At 35.5% G+C, this 20,390-nt stretch overlaps 2 protein-coding genes across 2 annotated transcripts in view; one reads left to right on the top strand and one right to left on the bottom strand.

Annotated features, from left to right (window-relative positions):
• Positions 1-15,367, top strand: part of LOC127846969 (armadillo repeat-containing protein 8-like) — a 43,060-nt gene extending 27,693 nt beyond the window's left edge. The window contains exons 13-19 of the mRNA XM_052378443.1: positions 835-927; positions 2,232-2,381; positions 3,545-3,640; positions 4,495-4,590; positions 5,633-5,708; positions 8,744-8,837; positions 15,053-15,367. Of these exons, the coding sequence (XP_052234403.1) occupies positions 835-927; positions 2,232-2,381; positions 3,545-3,640; positions 4,495-4,590; positions 5,633-5,708; positions 8,744-8,837; positions 15,053-15,083 (636 nt within the window). The 3' untranslated portion in view covers positions 15,084-15,367. The remainder of the gene's footprint in view (positions 1-834; positions 928-2,231; positions 2,382-3,544; positions 3,641-4,494; positions 4,591-5,632; positions 5,709-8,743; positions 8,838-15,052) is intronic.
• Positions 15,368-16,081: 714 nt separating this feature from the next.
• The window catches only part of LOC127846970 (uridylate-specific endoribonuclease D-like), a 5,328-nt gene continuing 1,019 nt past the window's right edge, over positions 16,082-20,390 (bottom strand). Inside the window, exons 3-5 of the mRNA XM_052378444.1 lie at positions 19,956-20,158; positions 19,053-19,276; positions 16,082-17,177 (exon numbers count right to left, since the gene is read on the bottom strand). Of these exons, the coding sequence (XP_052234404.1) occupies positions 16,950-17,177; positions 19,053-19,276; positions 19,956-20,158 (655 nt within the window). The 3' untranslated portion in view covers positions 16,082-16,949. The remainder of the gene's footprint in view (positions 17,178-19,052; positions 19,277-19,955; positions 20,159-20,390) is intronic.

The raw sequence follows: 20,390 nt of genomic DNA, 5'->3' as shown, positions 1-20,390 counted from the left end.
TTAAGATCAACGATGAGTGCCATTATGGACAAAAATGATTTGTAATTGCAGTTGTTCCCTTTTTATGCACGCAAAATGAGTGACTGTTTACTTATATAATTCAGTCATTCTTCTTATGTGATTACCTATATCTCTATTAAAAACTTTGTATACAATCATTTGTATAAAAACAAAACAGGTTGTATAACAAGAATGCCCAAGGCAAACGTCGCCCAAACAACAACAGTTTTAATCCGATCATCAAGGAACTTAGTGATATTGTTTGTGGGCACGATACATCAAGCAAGTTCAATAACAAGCATCATGGCTTGAAGAACTACTGAATTATGGCCCTTGAATAACCTTGTCTTCTCTCTGACTAAAAAAGTTTAAATCTTTTCGTCATGAAACTTGTTGACGATTTTTATGGGCATATAATCTTGGCAAAGTATAATAAACAGCTAGATTGCACAATACACTTTTGAATTATTGCCCTTCAAATTGAACTTGTTTGCCCTTTAGCTCAGCTAGTTTTCATCATCATCACACTTGGTCAAACTGTTTATGGGCTTAAAATCTTGATAAATCTGAAATTTGCTAAATTCAATTGCCAGCTCTCTTACTCAAATAGTTTTATTCATTTAATTGTATTATTTATTATATAAATATATTATATATTTATTATTTAATCATCAAAGTAGATCTATAAAATCCAGACCTTTAAACAGGCATATTTTGTGACTAGTTGGCAATCTTGTTTGTTTTTTCCATGTTTGAATCTGAAAAAGGTATGACGCTTCTTCAGATTTTGTAAATGGTGCTTTCCCATGTATCCTCTGGTTTCTATGTTTACAGTGCATTTTGGACTGTGGAGCTATTTCTGTCCTGGTAAACTTGGCAGCACGACCTGAACCCAATCTTAGGCTTAATGGCATCTGGGGATTAATGGTAAGTTTAATGAGATTGATGGTTACAGCATCTGGGAATTGATGGTAAGTTTGATTTGATTAATGGGATTGCTGGTAATGCCGTCTGGATATTGATGGTAAGTGTAATGAGAGTGAAGGTAGGTTTGATGGGATTAATGGTAGGTTTGATGGGATTGATGGTTAGTTTGATGGTAAGTTTGATGGGATTGGTTGTAGGTTTAATGGGTCTGAAGATTGATGGAAATTTTGATGGGATTGATTGTAAGTTTGATGGGATATATAGTAAGTTTGATGGGATTGATGGTAAGTCTAATGGAATTGATGGTGAGTTTGATAGAATTGATGGTGAGTTTGATAGGATTGATGGTGAGTTTGATAGTTTTGATGGTATTTTGATGGGATTGATGGTAAGTTTGATGTAATTGATGGTACATTTGATGGGATTGATGGTAAGTTTGTTGGGATTTATTGTAAGTTTGATGGGTTGATGATAAAATTGCGAAATTGTGATATCTTTGGGCGTTTCCAAATGGAAAATTGCATGTCTTGACTATGAAACCCCCAATTTAAATGAAGATAATTATATCAACTTGTAAACATTTAAAATCCTTGTTGCAATTAGCACAATACTAACCTTAGGGAATATGTGTCAGAATGAGATATGAGCACTGAGTCTAAATGATTTAATGTTGAACATAAACACTACAATTGAGTTTCAAAATGTTAATAGTCATTGCGTGTTTTGCTAGATGGTCAAGCCTAGAAATGATTAGTTTCATTAATTGTTTGGATTAATTTGTTAAACGTGTTTGTTGTTTTCCACAGTTATATATGTACTCATCCCTTTATCTATTAAGGTAATAGTAATGTCATTAATATGGATTTTCTAAAAGATGCCAGGTACTGGTTCTTTCCAGGAAACAAACTATATGCCCAAAGCTTTTGATGAAGTTGAGATAAAATAAATAGGTGTGAACTTATATTTATGTAGAGGCAGGATCAAGTCTATATAATAACTCGTTTATTACATATTTGTATCATAATGAAGTCTTCACATTCCCTGATGTCAAAATAACTGTGCAGTGATATGAACAGGGTAAGTACAGTGATATGAACAGGGTAAGTAAGGTTGTTATTTTAAAGAAGGGCATTCCCATTGTTGTGTTGGACATGTATATAAAAATAAAACAAGTCTGTTTTTATACTCAATGAAACTTAACATTATTTTGAATTACAGCCATGGCAACTTGGTTTAAAAAAAACTGTGTCACAAAAAGATATGTAAACCATTCATGCATATTTATATTTACCAACTGCTTTCAGAATCTGACCTTTCAAGTTGAACAGAAGGTGAAAACAAAAGTGGTGGAATCCATTGGTACAGAACGCCTCTTCAGACTGTTATCCGACCCTGATGCTAACATTGTCATGAAGACGCTTGGTCTATTGCGCAATCTTCTGTCAAACAAATTGGTAAATTGTTAAGACTTTTAATGCCCCCGGTAGGGTGGCATATAGCAGTTGACCTGTCCGTCAGTCCGTCTGTCAGTCTGTGCGTCCGTCCGAAAAATTTAACATGGACCTTAACATTTGCAATATTAGCAACTTGATATTTGGCATGCATGTGTATCTCATGAAGCTGCACATTTTGAGTTGTGAAAGGTCAAGGTCATCCTTCAAGGTCAAAAGTCAAAAAATACAATCCAAGGGAAGTAATAAGCTTTAAAAGGGAGATAATTTCTAAACCTGCCAAATTATATATTGAACTTTTATTTCAAAGCGGCGCAATAGGGGGCATTGTGTTTCTGACAAACACATCTCTTGTTTACTCATCAGAAGGTGATCTCCCTTTGGGCGGCATAGGGTGTCCTGTGGCGTGCGTCTTCAACATTTAGATGGTTAATGCTCTAGAGGCCCCATTACGGCCTTCTTTTTATGAGATTTTACTTATATTAGGTTATTTAGTTAAGTTTAAACTTTTATATTTTAGCTATATTGCATTTAAAGAACTTACTTCCTATTCAAAACGCTCTCGTTTCCTGGGCCTAGAACCAGTACTTGGTGTCTTTGAGGGAGATCTAAAGAACGCTCCCACAATAGGGATCAAAATCGTGACCTCCTGACACCATATTCACTACAACACTGCCACCTGGATATTAATCAGAACAACTCTTCAGGTTTTTATGTGACCTTGAAAGAATCCGTGTCACAAAGACGCTTGGTCTATTGTGCAATCTTATATCATAAAAACTTGTCAAATATTTAGACTTTTTACGAGACCTATCTTCATAGGTGTATTAATAAGCAATGAATATCGGTTACAAGCTTCTAGGGTTTCATGACATATCCCTGGCCACATAACTTGTGTTGTGAATGCTCATGAAATCCATTTTAGGGCTATTAGCCCCTAACATCTGATTCAAGAGGAGCAGTTGTCGGTTACTGACTTAAGTATGAGCACTTAGCAGTGGTAAACAGGTAAACCAGAAAAGTGTGAGCTGGTAAACTGCAATGACTAAAATGCTCTTGAAAACTCTGAAAAACATAACAAAACAAACAAAAATGTCTGATATCTGAATGTTTTATCTCTAAATTTAGTACAAACACAGTTCAAAAGATTTAGTTTTCATTTTCAGCATATTGACCATATAATGGGAATGTATGGTAACCAGATCATGCAGGCAGTTGTGTTCATTCTGGAGGGAGAGCATCCGATACAGGTGAAGGAACAGGTGAGTAATCCAGTACAGGTGAAGGAACAGGTGAGTAGATCCAATGCATGTGAAGGAACAGGTGAGTACCAATACATGTGAAGGAACAGGTGAGTGGATCAAATACAGGTGAAGGAACAGGTGAGTGGATCCAATATAGACGAAGGAACAGGTGAGTTGATCTAATACAAGTTAGTGAACTTGTGTGTGGATCAAATACAGGTGAGTGGATTCAATACAGGTGAAAGAACAGGCGAGTGGATCCAATACAGGTGCAGAAACAGGTGAAATGTCCAATACAGGTGAAGGAGTGGGTCCATTACAGGTGAGTGGATCCAAGACAGGTGAAGGAACAGATGAGTGTCAATACAGGTGAAGGAACAGGTGATAGGATCCAATACAAGATAAGGGACAGGTGTGTAGATCAAAACAGGTGATTGGATCCAATACAGGTGAAGGAACAGGTGAGTGGATCCAATACAGGTGATTGGATCCAATACAGGTGAATGAATAGGTAGTGGATCCTATACAGGTTAAGAAACAGGTGAGAGGGAGTTAGATAAATAAAACTTATCAGTCTTGTAATGGGAGTACCTGACATGTGTCATAAGAAACCATCCTGAGCATTACACATAGGTGGATACTGGACTGCACTGTATTCAAGAAGTTAATACATATAGATACACGACAACAAATGGTTATTACAGACAAAAGCATTTGCATTTTTGTAATAGATTAACGCATTTATAAAAAGTTTGAAGATAAAAAAAAATTACATGGCAAATGTGAAATTGAATATTATGCCTGCACAATCTTTCATTTCGTATAAATGTATGGCCAGTTTACAATACATGACATGGTTTGTTGTTTTGTAGACACTGTGCATACTGGCAAATGTTGCGGACGGTGACAAAGCTAAAGATCTGATCATGGGGAATGAAGACATGCTAAAGAAGCTCATGAACTATATGGTAGGTACCTGCTACAGTAATACAGTGATTATGAGATTTGTAATTGTTTGATGTGGGTCTTGCTCTGCGAAATGGGGGTTAAATTCATGTGCAAAAAGTGTCGTCCCAGATTAGCCTGTGCAGTCTGCACAGGCTTATCATGGATCGACACTATCGGCTTTGCTTTTATTTTATGGAATTTCCATGGAAGACTCTTCTTGATGAATATCAAGTTAAGGTGGAAAGTTTTATCCCTGATAAGCCTGTGTGGATTGCACAGGCTAATCTGGGACAACACTTTACCCACATGCATTAAAAACCCTTAACATAAGTTAAATCATGTTTTGATAGTCATAAGATGATAAGATATGGCTCTTCTCTGTTAACCCTTTGCATGCTGGGAAATTTATCATCTGCTAAAAAGTCGTTTGCTGAATTTCTAAAATTAGCATTTTCTTGTTTTTTTTTTCAAAGAATATTATCAGAATAGCAAACAGTTTGGATCCTGATGAGACGCCACATTCTGTGGCGTCTCATCTGGATCCAAACTGTTTGCAAAGGCCTTCAAAATCCGGTTCCAGCGTTCAAAGGGTTAATTGATTAATACAATGCTCTCAGCCGAGTTTTAAAATGATTTGATAAATTTATATCCGTAAAACTAATTTGATGGACATTTCTGTGTAATTGATGGTTTTCGCTCTCTAAACTGATTTGATGGTCTTGTCAGTGTAAAGTGTTTTGATTTTCTTTGCTGTGTTCAGTGAATTGATGATGTCTGCTGTTGAAATGGACATTATGATCTTAAGTGCATAAATTGATTTGATGGTCTTTGCTGTTTAAACTGACATAATGACCTTTTTGTGTATACTTACTTGATTTTCTCTTCGGTGTAAACGGATTTGATTTTTTCCCAGGAGTAATTTTATTTGATGGTCTTTGCTTTGTAAACTGATGTTTGATAGCTTGTTGATGTTTATGTTTAAACAGATCATTTAACTATGATGTAAAATGACATTTTAAATATGAAAATTATTTATGTGTCAGTTGTCCTTTTTCTCTACAGCAATATCAGCCGGACGTGAGTCTACAGATAGCAGCTGTTGCATGCATATCAAACCTGATCTGGAGTGGCGAAGATGGTGATGTTTCATTCCAATTATCATTCATTTATATGGCCACAACAAAAACAGAGATTTAAATTCAATTGCACTTCACACTGTTTTTCTTTTTTTTAACATTGATTTTCACAAACAAAATCAATGACAGATATGAAAGTCAATGTAAAAAAAAGACAACAATTTTTTACCATATTGAATCGTCATCATTCAGATAATCTTTTAGTTCAACCAAAAGAGACATTGATATCACTAAAAATCAATTTTTCATTGTCAAGTAAAATAGATTTTTAATCTCAATGAAAAGTTTTGTTAACATGGCTGCAGAAAAAATCTTGTCAAGTTGTTTAGATGTTTGTCATAATGGTTACAATTATGGCAAACATTTTAATAAGGTTTGTATAAAAATTATATTTATATTATTTTGAACTGTTTGCATTTTGTTTATGGCTGTTATATATAAAAACATACGATATCTTAATACAGTATTTACGAGGGATCTCGTATTTTGGACAGTCAAACCTTTTGTTTTGGGATAACTTGACTGGCTGGCCAAATAAAATTGCCTCTACCACATTTGTTTTTGCTATTGAATAGAATTTTTTTGTGCTTAGTTCACAAAAAAGACAGTCTTGTGTGAACACTCATGATTTGCATTTTGGCAACACACCATTTAATACATAGTTTCTCTTCAACCAGCTATGAAGGACAATTCTGCTATTTCATACATAGTTTCTCTTCAACCAGCTATGAAGGACAATTCTGCTATTTCATACATAGTTTCTCTTCAACCAGCTATGAAGGACAGCTCACTATTTCATAAATAGTTTCTCTTCAACCAGCTACCAATGACAACTCACTATTTCATACATAGTTTCTCTTCAACCAGTTATGAAGGACAACTCACTATTTCATACATAGTTTCTCTTCAACCAGCTATGAAGGACAACTCACTATTTCATACATAGTTTCTCTTCAACCAGCTACCAAGGGCAACTCACTATTTAATACATAGTTTCTCTTCAACCAGCTATGAAGGACAATTCTTCTATTTCATACATAGCTTCTCTTCAACCAGCTATGAAGGACAACTCACTATTTCATAAATAGTTTCTCTTCAACCAGCTATCAAGGACAACTCACTATTTCATACATAGTTTCTCTTCAACCAGCTATGAAGGACAATTCTTCTATTTCATACATCGTTTCTCTTCAACCAGCTATCAAGGACAACTCACTATTTCATACATAGTTTCTCTTCAACCAGCTATGAAGGACAATTCTGCTATTTCATACATAGTTTCTCTTCAACCAGCTATGAAGGACAACTCACTATTTCATAAATAGTTTCTCTTCAACCAGCTATCAAGGACAACTCACTATTTCATACATAGTTTCTCTTCAACCAGCTATGAAGGACAATTCTTCTATTTCATACATCGTTTCTCTTCAACCAGCTATCAAGGACAATTCACTATTTCATACATAGTTTCTCTTCAACCAGCTATGAAGGACAATTCTGCTATTTCATACATAGTTTCTCTTCAACCAGCTATGAAGGACAATTCTTCTATTTCATACATAGCTTCTCTTCAACCAGCTATGAAGGACAACTCACTATTTCATATAGTTTCTCTTCAACCAGCTATCAAGGACAACTCACTATTTCATACATGGTTTCTCTTCAACCAGCTATGAAGGACAATTCTTCTATTTCATACATAGCTTCTCTTCAACCAGCTATGAAGGACAATTCTGCTATTTCATACATAGTTTCTCTTCAACCAGCTATGAAGGACAGCTCACTATTTCATAAATAGTTTCTCTTCAACCAGCTACCAATGACAACTCACTATTTCATACATAGTTTCTCTTCAACCAGTTATGAAGGACAACTCACTATTTCATACATAGTTTCTCTTCAACCAGCTATGAAGGACAACTCACTATTTCATACATAGTTTCTCTTCAACCAGCTACCAAGGGCAACTCACTATTTAATACATAGTTTCTCTTCAACCAGCTATGAAGGACAATTCTTCTATTTCATACATAGCTTCTCTTCAACCAGCTATGAAGGACAACTCACTATTTCATAAATAGTTTCTCTTCAACCAGCTATCAAGGACAACTCACTATTTCATACATAGTTTCTCTTCAACCAGCTATGAAGGACAATTCTTCTATTTCATACATCGTTTCTCTTCAACCAGCTATCAAGGACAATTCTGCTATTTCATACATAGTTTCTCTTCAACCAGCTATGAAGGACAATTCTTCTATTTCAAACATAGCTTCTCTTCAACCAGCTATGAAGGACAACTCACTATTTCATATAGTTTCTCTTCAACCAGCTATCAAGGACAACTCACTATTTCATACATGGTTTCTCTTCAACCAGCTATGAAGGACAATTCTTCTATTTCATACATAGCTTCTCTTCAACCAGCTATGAAGGACAGCTCACTATTTCATACATATTTTCTCTTCAACCAGCTATGAAGGACAATTCTTCTATTTCATTCATAGCTTCTCTTCAACCAGCTATGAAGGACAGCTCACTATTTCATACATAGTTTCTCTTCAACCAGCTATGAAGGACAATTCTTCTATTTCATTCATAGCTTCTCTTCAACCAGCTATGAAGGACAGCTCACTATTTAATACATATTTTCTCTTCAACCAGCTATGAAGGACAATTCTTCTATTTCATTCATAGCTTCTCTTCAACCAGCTATCAAGGATAGCTCTTCCCTCTTGTAATTGCTTTTAAAATTGTAAAAGTTAATTATAAAGTATATGAATGTGTTCGATTGAAAACAGTCTTTTACTGCATTCATCAAACAATAGATCTACTTGTAAAACAAATCAATAAAATATGTATACTTGCCTACCATTACCTACTTACTTACATGTCCTGCTGGGAATTGCGTGCTCACAAACAAATATGTGTTTGAGGATGGCCTAGTAATTTGTTTAAAGGTATATGATGCAGATATCAAAATGCATTAAGTGCACATAGACATTACGCTGTGTATAATCTAAAAAATATATTTCAGGTGCCTGTGCAAGACAGGCTAAACTAAGTGAGATGGGTGTACAAACTCTGCTGCAGAAGTTACTCAGTACCACAGACACGGTTCTCTTTGAAAAGTTTGTAGTTTTTTTATTATATCCCCACCACAACAAAGTTGTTATGGAAGGTGGGTTGGGGGCAGTGTATACTTGATAAAGACTGGCTGTCTTGCATATTAATTTGAGAGTTTCTGGGTTTTAAAAAAACAAAAAAACTTCTTTATGTATGTAAAGATAATATAATAACAATTGGCAAAGTTTGAGCCGCCTCTGAATTGTATTAATTAATTGCCAGTAATATGAACACAATTCCTTTAAATGCGATCTATTTCTTTTCAATTTCAATACATGGTATTGGCATCCAGAACTTTATTTACCACTACTTCTGTTAAAATGATACTTCATAAATAATCTCATAAAAGATGACACTTGGAGATTAAAATTATGTACCGGTAGTCTTGCATCCTGGTGCTCTTTTAAGGTAGCGCACCTCTAATGGGCACAAATCCAAATATAATTTAATTAATTATTTTCCTAATCAGCATCATTTCACTGAACTACGTGCAAATTTGTAGGTAGGCTTTCCATGCTTAAAAAAAAAATATACCGATTTTTAGCTCACCTGAGCGATAGCTCGGGGTGAGCTATTGTGATCACTCACCGTCCGGCGTCTGTCCGTCTGTCTGTAAACAATTTGTTAACATCTTCTTCTACTAAACCATTGAGCCAATTTCAACCAAATTTCATGTGGAGCATCCCTTGGTCATGGGACAAAAGAATTGTTAAAAAAAATTGATCACATAACCAAGATGGCCGCCATGACCATATATGGTAAAAACCTTAAAAAATCTTCTTGTCAGAAACCGCTCATCAGATTTTCAAAAAATTTAACAGGGATGATCTTTGAAGGCTCCCCTGAAAAAGTTGTTCAAAGAAATTTGATTCGTCAAAAAACATGGCCGCAGGAGCTCGTTGAACTTTGCATGTTTATTCGTTTTTGCCTACTTTGTGAAAACTTTCAAAAATCTTCCACATTTTTTGTCCGATCCTTTCCAAATTTGCACAGTGTCTTTATATCAATGAGGACACGAACCCTAAAAAATTGAGCATTATTGGTCCATGAAGTACAGAATTACCTCCCCTTGAATTGAGAAAATGGTGTTTATGCAATAAAGTCCAAATTTTTCATCCAATTCTTTCCAAACTTGTATGGATTTAGCATGGTTCAAACAAGGGAAACAACTACGGTTTATGCATGTTCTTTTTATTACAGATTTGCCTCCCTTTAATTCATTCAAAATCTCATTTTACAGCAGAGATTCCAAATCTTACCTGTAAATGAGCCCCATATTTACTGCCAGTGCTAGGTTTCCTTTTCCCATTTGATCATTCTTAAGTATTGGTCTTGTAATGCTGCTACTGCTTCTGCTACTGCTACTGCTACTGCTACTACTACTACTACTACTACTACTACTACTACTACTACTACTACTACTACTACTTCTACTACTATACTACTACTACTACTACTACTTCTACTACTACCACTACTACTACTACTACTACTACTACTACTACTACTACTACTACTACTACTACTACTACTACTACTACTACTACTACTACTACTACTACTACTACTACTACTACTACACCACCACCACCACCACCACCACCACCATTCACAGTGACACAATGGCTGCTATATAGGGGGGCATGCATGTTTTACAAACAGCCCTTGTTTCTATGGGATTTTAACCACAACTGTTCATGTTTATCTCCGACACATATATTTAGGTCACCTGTCATGAAGTGACACGGTGAGCTTATGTGATCGTGTGATGTCCGGCGTCCGTTGTGCGTGCCTGCGTGTTTCCGTGCGTCCGTCCGTCAACAATTTGTTTGTGTAGACAGTAGAGGTCACAGTTTGCATCCAATCTTGATGAAATTTGGTCAAAATGTTTATCTTGATGAAATCCGGTTTGGGATTGTATTTGGGTCATCTGGGGTCAAAAACAAGGTCACTAGGTCAAATAATAGAACAACCTTCTGTAGACAATAGAGGTCACAGTTTTCATCCAATCTTTATGAAATTTGGTCAGAATGTTTATCTTGATGAAATCTGGGTTGGGATTTTATTTGGGTCATCTGGGGTCAAAAACTAGGTCACTAGGTCAAATAATAGAAAAACCTTGTGTAGACATTAGAGATCACAGTTTTCATCCAACCTTTATGAAATTTGGTCAGAAATCTGGGTGGGATTGTATTTGGGTCATCTGGGGTAAAAATCTAGGTCAAATAAATAGAAAAACCTTGTGTTGACAATAGAGGTCACAGTTTTCATCCAATATTTATGAACTGTGGTCAGAATGTTTATCTTGATGAAATCTGGATTGGGATTGTATTTGGGTCATCTAGAGTCAGGAACTAGGTCACTAGGTCAAATCATAGAAAAACATTGTGTAGACAATAGAGGTCATAGTTTTCATCTGATCTTAATGAGTCAGGTGAGCAATTCAGGGCCATCATGGCCCTCTTGTTTCAAAACCACCCTCATGCTCGGCTTTTGTCCAGTTTATTTTCACCCCTGGGGTATATAAAAGTTCCATAATTCATTCAAATTTCCAAATATGGGCATGCAGTTGGTGTGTGTACAGATGCAGTAAAGGTGTTTAAAGTTTAAACAAGATGAAATAAGTATTATTTTACAGACTTTTTTTTTACAAATTTTAATCTATGGAATAGCGCCATGAAATGTAAGGGATTTCAGCCACGTAAAAATTGGGTTGGTTAAAAACAAAGTGTCATAAAATTCAAAATAGTATCATTTAAGTTATATTTTAAACTTAGTTTTTATAGAAACACTATATACAGCAAAAATACCAAAAGAATAGACAGATTTACCGTTTACTTTTTGAAATAAAAATAAAAATGCAACATGCATAATTTGTATTTTCAGCAGTACATTAATCAATTTAGCCATAACGTTGTTTTAATTTTAAAATTGAAGGATGTGCATACAATTTTCAACATATTTAACAATAAACATAGCTTATGTGCTATAATAAATCAAATTACGTTAGAAAAGAAATAAAACGCGTCGCAAAAAGTATGCGATGTCGGCAGGAATCGAACCTGCGCGGGAAGATCCCAAAAGATTTCTGTTCCATCGCCTTAACCACTCGGCCACGACAACTTCACAATAGTGCAACTTTAAATTAGATATCAATAAGTAAACAGATAAAAAGGCTCGCTCGATCTTTGAAGAAATCGTGAAATCGTATTTTTCAGATGATAATTGGATCAAAGTCAATATTTATAGTGAAAATAATGTATTCAAAATGAATAAGTTAAACATATATCAAAATTCGAAGTTTGAAAAAAATAAAATGCATCTCTCGGAAATAAGCGATCATTGAAGTTCGGCAATGATCGTTAAATAAATCGCGGGAAATCATTAGAGGTGCGCTACCTTAACTTTAAAATTCCATTCAATTCAGGATAATCCAAAAAAACGCTAATTGGACATTTAGGTACAAACAGTTATTTTCACCTACAATTGGGGTTGAATCATAGACATGCCTCCATTTACAAAATTATTTGTCAGAGGGTATTTATATATCAATATGTAATGTTATATTATAATGTGTAATATATACAGAAAAATCTGAAAATATGCTTAGGTCTGATTTTGTTTCATATACAGATTAACTGACTTGAAGTCATTCATTCCATAGAGTTCAAACAAGGAACAAACATGTGGATCAACGCATGGACATTGCTTGTATAGATATGAAGTATTAGTTACATGTTTTAGGGAAATGCGTATTTCACAAAGGACGAATTGAATGACAATCAAACTAGAAATCAGACGGTCAGACATAGATAATACCAGATAACTGTTGACATATTTATATCTGAAATCAGGTGACTGTTGCTATATATGCTTTATTATACCCCTACTAAACGAGGTATATAGGAGTGAGCTTGTCTGTCGGGTGGTCGGTCCGTGTCCGCTCTCTAATTTAAGTAGTTTTCATCCGATCTTCACCAAACTTGGTCATAAGTTGTATATAGATGATGTCTAGGCCAAGTTCGAACATGGGTCAAAAACTAGGTCACGGGGTCACATAGTGAGTTTTAAACATTCAGCATGTTGTCTGCTCTCTAATTCAAGTAGTTTTCATCAGAGCTTCACCAAACTTTGCCAGAAGTTGTATCTAGATGATGTGTAGATCATGTTTGAACATGGGCCATGCAGGGTCAAAAACCAGGTTACGGGATCACTTAGTGCGTTATAAACATTCAGCATGGTGTTCGCTATTTTTTGTGATGACAACATGCAAAATATTCTGTGTCAATGCAGCATGTGGGGGTATTCTTCATGTCTTTGACAAAGCTCTAGTTTTTGCATTACTTTAAAATTGTGAATCACAAGCCATAGAAAATGCCCTTTTGAGAGCAAGATGTGTTTTTAAAACAGTTGTATCCAAGCCCTTAATGCATCAAAGTGTCAGTCTGTTCAATTGGTAAGGGATATTTAAATTCAACATGCCCCTGTGACCTGAACTTTGATCTTTTGATCTTCAAATCATTGGTCTTTCTTTGGGTTTCTTAAGGGTCCCAGTGACCTTTATGTTTGACCTTACCTCAAAATCAGTATGTGCTCTTCTTTCATATCAAGTAACCAGCATACAAATTTGCATGATGGTAGGTCAAACCATTCTAAAATATCATGCAAAAACGAATTTCTTGGTACAAGCCCTTGATACCTTGACATTTGACCGGTTGACCTCAAAATTGACAGGCGTATTCCTTTCCTTCCAAGTAACAGATTTGCAAGACGGCAGGTCAAAGCATTCTCTAAATATCATGCTGAAATCAAATGGTAAACATTTTGTTATTAATTCCCTGTGACCTTGAAATTTAACATGATTACCTCAACATTCTTAGGTATTTTCCTCTCATCCCAATAAAATCATTTAGTTGCTGTGGTGTAGTGGATACGGTGTCGGCCTAGCGACCAGGTGGTCACGGTTCAATCCCCACTGTGAAAGCGTTCACTGTTCTTAAGATCTTCACCATAGACACCAAGTACTGGTTCTATTTCCAGGAAACGGAATCAAAAGCGTTTCAATTAAGTAGTAGTACTTTTAATGCATTCAAGCTAAAATAAATAGGTTACAACTAAACTCCAATGTGCACGATGGGCCAGATCTTTTACTTGATATTGCGGGGAAAAAAAAGTCAACAAACCGACTGACGGACATGTATAACTCAATATCTCAAACGTTGTAATAAATGCTGTGTAATGCAAACATTAAAGTAACTTAATATATGATATCATGTTTAATGGCCACTTAATGTAAGCTACATAGACTCTTAGATGATAATTATAACTAAAAAAACGCGTTGAAATAAATCAAATTACATTATATTTATTTCAACGCATTTTTGTGTGTTATAATTATCATATTTTAAGTGTGAATTTGGATGACTTAAGGAACTAGTTTACAAATAAAGGAAAGCCAAAATTTAACGCATTCATAAAAAAAACTGTGTGTGTTCTGCTACATTATACGTATAAGAAACAACTTTGTTTTTGCTGCTACTATTTCCGTTATCAAAACATTGGGAGTCATTTGTGCGATTTAAAGAGGCCTTTTCACAGATTTTGGCATGTATTGAAGTTTGTCATTAAATGCTTTATATTAATAAATGTAAAATTGGATCTAAAAAGCTCCAGTAAAAATAAACAAGAATAACATTAAAAATGTAACCCTCCCCTGGGCTCGAACCACCAACACATGGAGCCCTGGAGTAAAAGTCTATCGCTTAGACCACCCATGCTCATACAATGAGTGATGTATTTTATACTTTATACATGTATAATCGAACCACTGACACATGGAGCGCTGGAGTAAAAGTCTATCGCTTAGACCATCCATGCTCATACAATGAGTGATGTATTTTATACTTTATATAAGCAATCTTTGTAGTATCACACGATATAACGACAACAGCAGAACTCTCCAGATTATTCAATCGTGTCGCGTTGCAATGCTTTATAATTTTCTGGTTTTTACATCGTCAAAAGGTACATATAATTAATATTTAAGAGCATGGTAAATGTTTACTGTTTCCTCGTAGATATCATAACTACAACGAAAAGTTGCGAATCTGAAACATTTTTTTTTATTTTGTCAATTTACCCAAACGTGAAAAGGCTCCTTTAATATCCCTTAATTAGCGGGCTTCTTGTTTCTTATGTCGTGTTTTCTTCTGCCCTCCAGGGTTCGGACGGCTGTGCAGCAATTCTCATAAAAACATTTCTTATGGAACGTAATATTGGAAAGAAAAGCAACTGGACGAGGTAGCATCCAAATTCTGCAGGATACACAGCGATGTCTGAGGACGACTCGTTAATGCTGGACTAACTTTAAATTCTTTGTTAGAAATGTGTTTGTGATAGCATTGTTTCGGCTGAATGCTTACCATTTAATAAAGATGAGTATACAAAAAGTGCATGGAATTATAAACCTTTTTGATTTTACGTCGCTATGTACGCACTGGTATATTGTGTTCATTAAAGTGCTAATTAAATAAAACGTGTTTGTCATGTGATATGTACGGTAATTTATTCATCGGGATCAACATGTATGCATAATTAAGGGATTCTCTGATCATCTGTTGGGGTTTTGCAGTGAACTATTCGCAATAACTCGTATTCAGTTGACATAACAAATCCGAAATAATGTCACTCGTTTCAAGTTTCCATTTGTGAGATACCATAAATATATTCAATTGGCAAAATCGATTATTCGTATTATTCCTTTACTTCTTATGTTAAAATCTGATCAGTCAAATACGTACATGTAATTAACATAATAAAGCTTAACTCATCTATCCACAGTACTTATAAAAATAATGTTGAATAACGTGCGTCATAAACATGTGACAGACAAACCGTGGGAGAGAACGACGGGCAATGGCAAATCTAGATCCCATCTAAATAGGGGACATATCAACATTCTTTTTGGTATACAATGGTGACAAAAGGAATAACTTTTTAATGACTTTAAGGGTTTCTATACGCTTTTTTAGCACTCAATTGCCCCATGTAAAAACACAAAATGCTTTTTTTCCTTCCCCATACGAAGATTTTGAAAGCAAGTTTTATAGTCTTTGGTTCGAAAAATGCATTTACATTTAGTTTGGTAACAACATGGATTAAACCAATAATTTTAATTTTGCGTGTTGTATTTTTATTTATTTAAATAAGCGTGTCACAGTAACACTACGAATAAAGACAATAATTTCAATTTGGAGCATTGAAACTTTTTTATTTTAGTTAAGTGCGATAAAAGAGAAGAGAATACAAAAACCTTATTATAGTTCCATAACTTAAATTTTCTAGTTAAATTGAGGAAAAAATGTATTAATTCATGCGCAAAAAGTGTGTCGTCTAAGATGAGCCTGTACAATATATGTGTTTATGTATGTGTGTGATGTGTCGTTATAGATAAACTTGAGCGGACTTTTTGTTTATATGAAGTGCTAAACAACCGGGCATAATGCATGTGCGTAAAGTGCCGTCCGAGATTAGCCTGTGCAGTCCGCACAGGCTAATCAGGGACGACACTTTCCGCTTTTATGGTTTTTTTAGTTTTAAGGAAGTCCCTCCTTACCGAAAATCAAGTTTAGGCGGAAAGTGTCGTCACTGAATAGCCTGTGCAGGACGTCACTTTACGCACATGCATTATGCCCAGTTGTTTAGCACTTCCTATAAACAAAAAGTCCGCTCAAGCTTATCTATAACGACACATCACACACATACATAAACACATATTTCCCAGACTGGGGCCCGTATTCACCAAACAATTCTTAGACTTAAGTCTAAGAATAAAGAAAATTCTTTAAATTAGAATATTCAAGAATTTCTTTAATTTTGAGTCAAACTAGGGATATATAATATTATACATCCCTGGTCAAACGTTGTATTAACCACCTCTATCTACATCGTTATTCTTATAGAACATTTTGTGAATGACATTATCACCAGTGGTAGCATGTATATATTCAAACACTGAACGCATTTTTCTTGGTTCCTAGTATATTCTTTATTCTTAAGTCTAAGAATGGGTTGGTGAATCTAGGCCCCGGGCTCAATGTATCACGGTTTATAATGAGCTAATTAACATAAGCGGTGCCCAGGTGATGGCCTCCACCGTTGGTGATGTCGAAGGTTTTCAGCTGTATGGGATGCCCGTCCACGGAGAAGCTGCAGAGCTGGTTGCGCCGTGTCAGGTAGCACACCGTGAACATGGCCATGTCCAACTCAGGGCTGGTCCCGTACATGAAGGTGCCAAGAGACTTTGTCTTGGATAGCCACGTGAATTGAGTACCCAGAGTTCTCGGCTGCAAATACAACAACAACAACACATAAATAGTGGTTAATGACTTGGAAAGAACTTGTATATTAGTGTTTAAAATTTAAATATTTCTATTGCCCAACTTTCATACAAAGATATCGTAGAACATTTATACACAATACAACTAAGCGAAACCAAAGACATAGAGAATATTCTTTAGGTCTTTGGCGAAACAACGTAGTACGTTAGACAGCGGAATCAAGACGGAGGCTTCAAGCTCTGTAGTCTCTCTCAGGGCCGTACCCAGGATTTTTTTACAGGGGGGCCCAACCGGGGAGGGTTTGGGAGGGGTCCCCCCTCCATATATATATACTTTTGTTTATTTGGCGCTTTGCAAGGTGAATTTTAATGCTTATAAAAAACGTATTTTGTGATATGAATTAATGGAAAATAACAAGTAAATCAGCACATTTCGGAAGTCTTTAGCTTTAAACATTGGTGTGAATTCACAACAATATTAAAAGCTTTAGATTTCCGAAACTTACAGGTTGAAACTGACGATTACCCACATCAACTCTCAAATTGCTTCCATCATTTTTTTCACAAATCAATAACGTCACAGGTTTTTTTAAATCTGATTTTTTGGGAAAGACCTTGCCATTTTTGAGGAAAAAATTGCGCGAAACGCCTAATTTTTGGGTGAAATAATGAAAGTCTTAAATAATCAATTGAACATATTTTACCGTTATCAAACAAATTCAAGGTAAGAGATAATTTAATTATACAATAGTTTTCTACACTGGATCAGGTTAACTTATATAATGAGATCGATTTGTTGTTTCAATTTTCATTTTTTTACCAATGAGCCATTAATAAGTTGATATTACTCAATTCTCGGTACTCAATTATTTTAAAAACTGAATTCTGCCAAACTTTATCTGTTGCTCGGCAAATTTATTAATCTGTTTTTCTTTTAAACAAACATGGTAACTATCTCATCGTAGTCTTTTTCAGTGATTTCCTTTCAAAAATTATAAAATTATAAATACTCAGTTTTAATACCTTTGTCAGTGTTTTTGTTCCGGTTCAAATTCAGGGCCCTATTCTCAATGCAAAAAGTATATATTGGGACTTAAAAATTCCCAATAAAATGTTAAAAAAACAATTAAACTTTTAGAAGGGACAAACATGTCTAGGGCCTTTTCACAGAATGAAAAAAACTTGCGTCGGCAATTATCAGACCATAGTCTACGAACTCCTGTAGCAGTTGCTTCCATTCGCTGCACGTATCAAAATACATGTTACATCAACCATCGATAGATGAAGCATTCATGATCACAATGGGGGTCTGATCGGGGATGTGTACAAGGCGATAAGAAAACATTGCATAGAGGCTTATCTCGATTGGCGAGCGTTTATCCCCTTGTTTATCAGGGGCAATAAAACATAGATGCTCTTTTGTTTAGAGGGAAAGCGTACTGTGGGCCCTTGCACGAGAAAAAAAATTGCAGTGGGCCGATTATTAAAAAAAAATCATAGTTCGACAGCAAGCTGGGGGGGGCCCGGGCCCCTGGGCCCATGGCCTGGGTACGGGCCTGTCTCTCTTTGTAATAGTATATATACTGTATATATATATGACCTTGTTAACGCACAAATTATACGTTATATTGTTTTCCTTTTAATCATTCGGCTTTGTTCGTTTTATTGTTTCACAATATTAATTACAACAAGGAAAATGACTTAGCATCGAAACCAGGTTTTCACTGTTACATTACGGTTTAATTTCTTGAAGTTTAATATTTGCACAGTCGCAATATATGTCTTCAGGGAATCATGATTTTCTCGTACAAATGTTTAATCATGGTAAGTAATCAACTGTAGCTTGTTGGTTACACTTTTACGATCTTTTTTTTACAAATACCTGTTTGGAAAAGATATAGCCCCTGTAATCGAGATTTCCTTTCTGCTCTTGAAGATGAAACTGAATCCAGTTATGGAAGCCTATGACTTCACTAGTGTCTGTTTCGCCCACGAACACGTGTTCGAACCCGCAACTGTCACGCGTCTGTCCATGGCGGGGGTAGAACTCGAACCAGATCTGACGTAACAATGTGTCAAACTCCGCCAACGACACGCCTACGTAGCCTGTAGAATAGCACATTCTTACGTGTTACTCATAACTAATTTCAACACCTTTGATGTAGATGAATTTCCGGCTTCGATATCTGGACATTTACACGACGCAGTTCTCATGAATACGTCGTTCTTTGGACGCTCGCCGAAGCAAGTCTCGCGTCCGCTCGTAAATGAAATGTTGTGGTGTGAAATTAACATGGAATATATTGGCGCATAAAAAATAAAAACGAGCATCTCTTTGAATCTATGCTACCATACCACATCTAGCAATTAAATTTTGGCTATGGCTATAAGGAACATTGATTATTATGGGTTAAAAATATTATACGAAATATTCGTTGATTTTGAGTATTCATGTTACTTTAAAGGCCTGTTTTAGACTACGTCACATATTATATAAATTTGAATGTGTATTTGTTCCTGTGTGATTAATTCTGGGCTAAGTGTGAGGTTCGTTATGCTTTCAACCGATTTAAAGCCATTATGCTTTTAATGGACTGTCCTAAGAATTGACCTCAGCTTTGATGAATTTTGTGTTGAATGGTTTGTTGAATGTATTGTAATTTCCGTTCATTGCAAAACAGTCACTTGCCCACAACAATACTAGCGGATATTAACAAGAATTTCTCTTCTGATAATCTTCCTGGATTTTCATGATTTCTATATTTAAATATTTTTAGATACTCGCCTTGCTGTTTGAGAAATTGTTGCGTCTTTTGCATCACCGTTGTTTTTGAGATTGCCTCAAGAAATAAGGTCACTTCATGATCCTCGTTCTGATTGGAGCGTTCTGCGTCACCGATCACGTGATTGTAATTGTCCAATAGCTGTATTAGCGCTGCGTATGTAGGTCGACTGAAGTAATATTGGTCGTTGACCGAGCTGAACAGTCTGTAAGAAAAAGACACACTGTAACACATTTATGCCCAGTGGACTCTCCCATTCTTCTAAATTGGATCAATTTATTTCCAAAATTAGGGATGTCAAGTATTTTTTTTCTATATTTAGAATATAACTTACAGAAATTCCTTTAAGCAAAACAGCGTAGACCCTGATGAGACGCATCATCATGCGGCGTCTCATCTGAGTCTACGCTGTTTGCCAAGGCCTTTTTTCTAGACGC

The sequence above is a fragment of the Dreissena polymorpha genome, chromosome 10 (genome assembly GCF_020536995.1).
Source record: "Dreissena polymorpha isolate Duluth1 chromosome 10, UMN_Dpol_1.0, whole genome shotgun sequence".
Taxonomy (NCBI): Eukaryota; Metazoa; Mollusca; class Bivalvia; order Myida; family Dreissenidae; genus Dreissena; species Dreissena polymorpha.
This window is presented reverse-complemented; position numbering and strand designations above follow the sequence as displayed.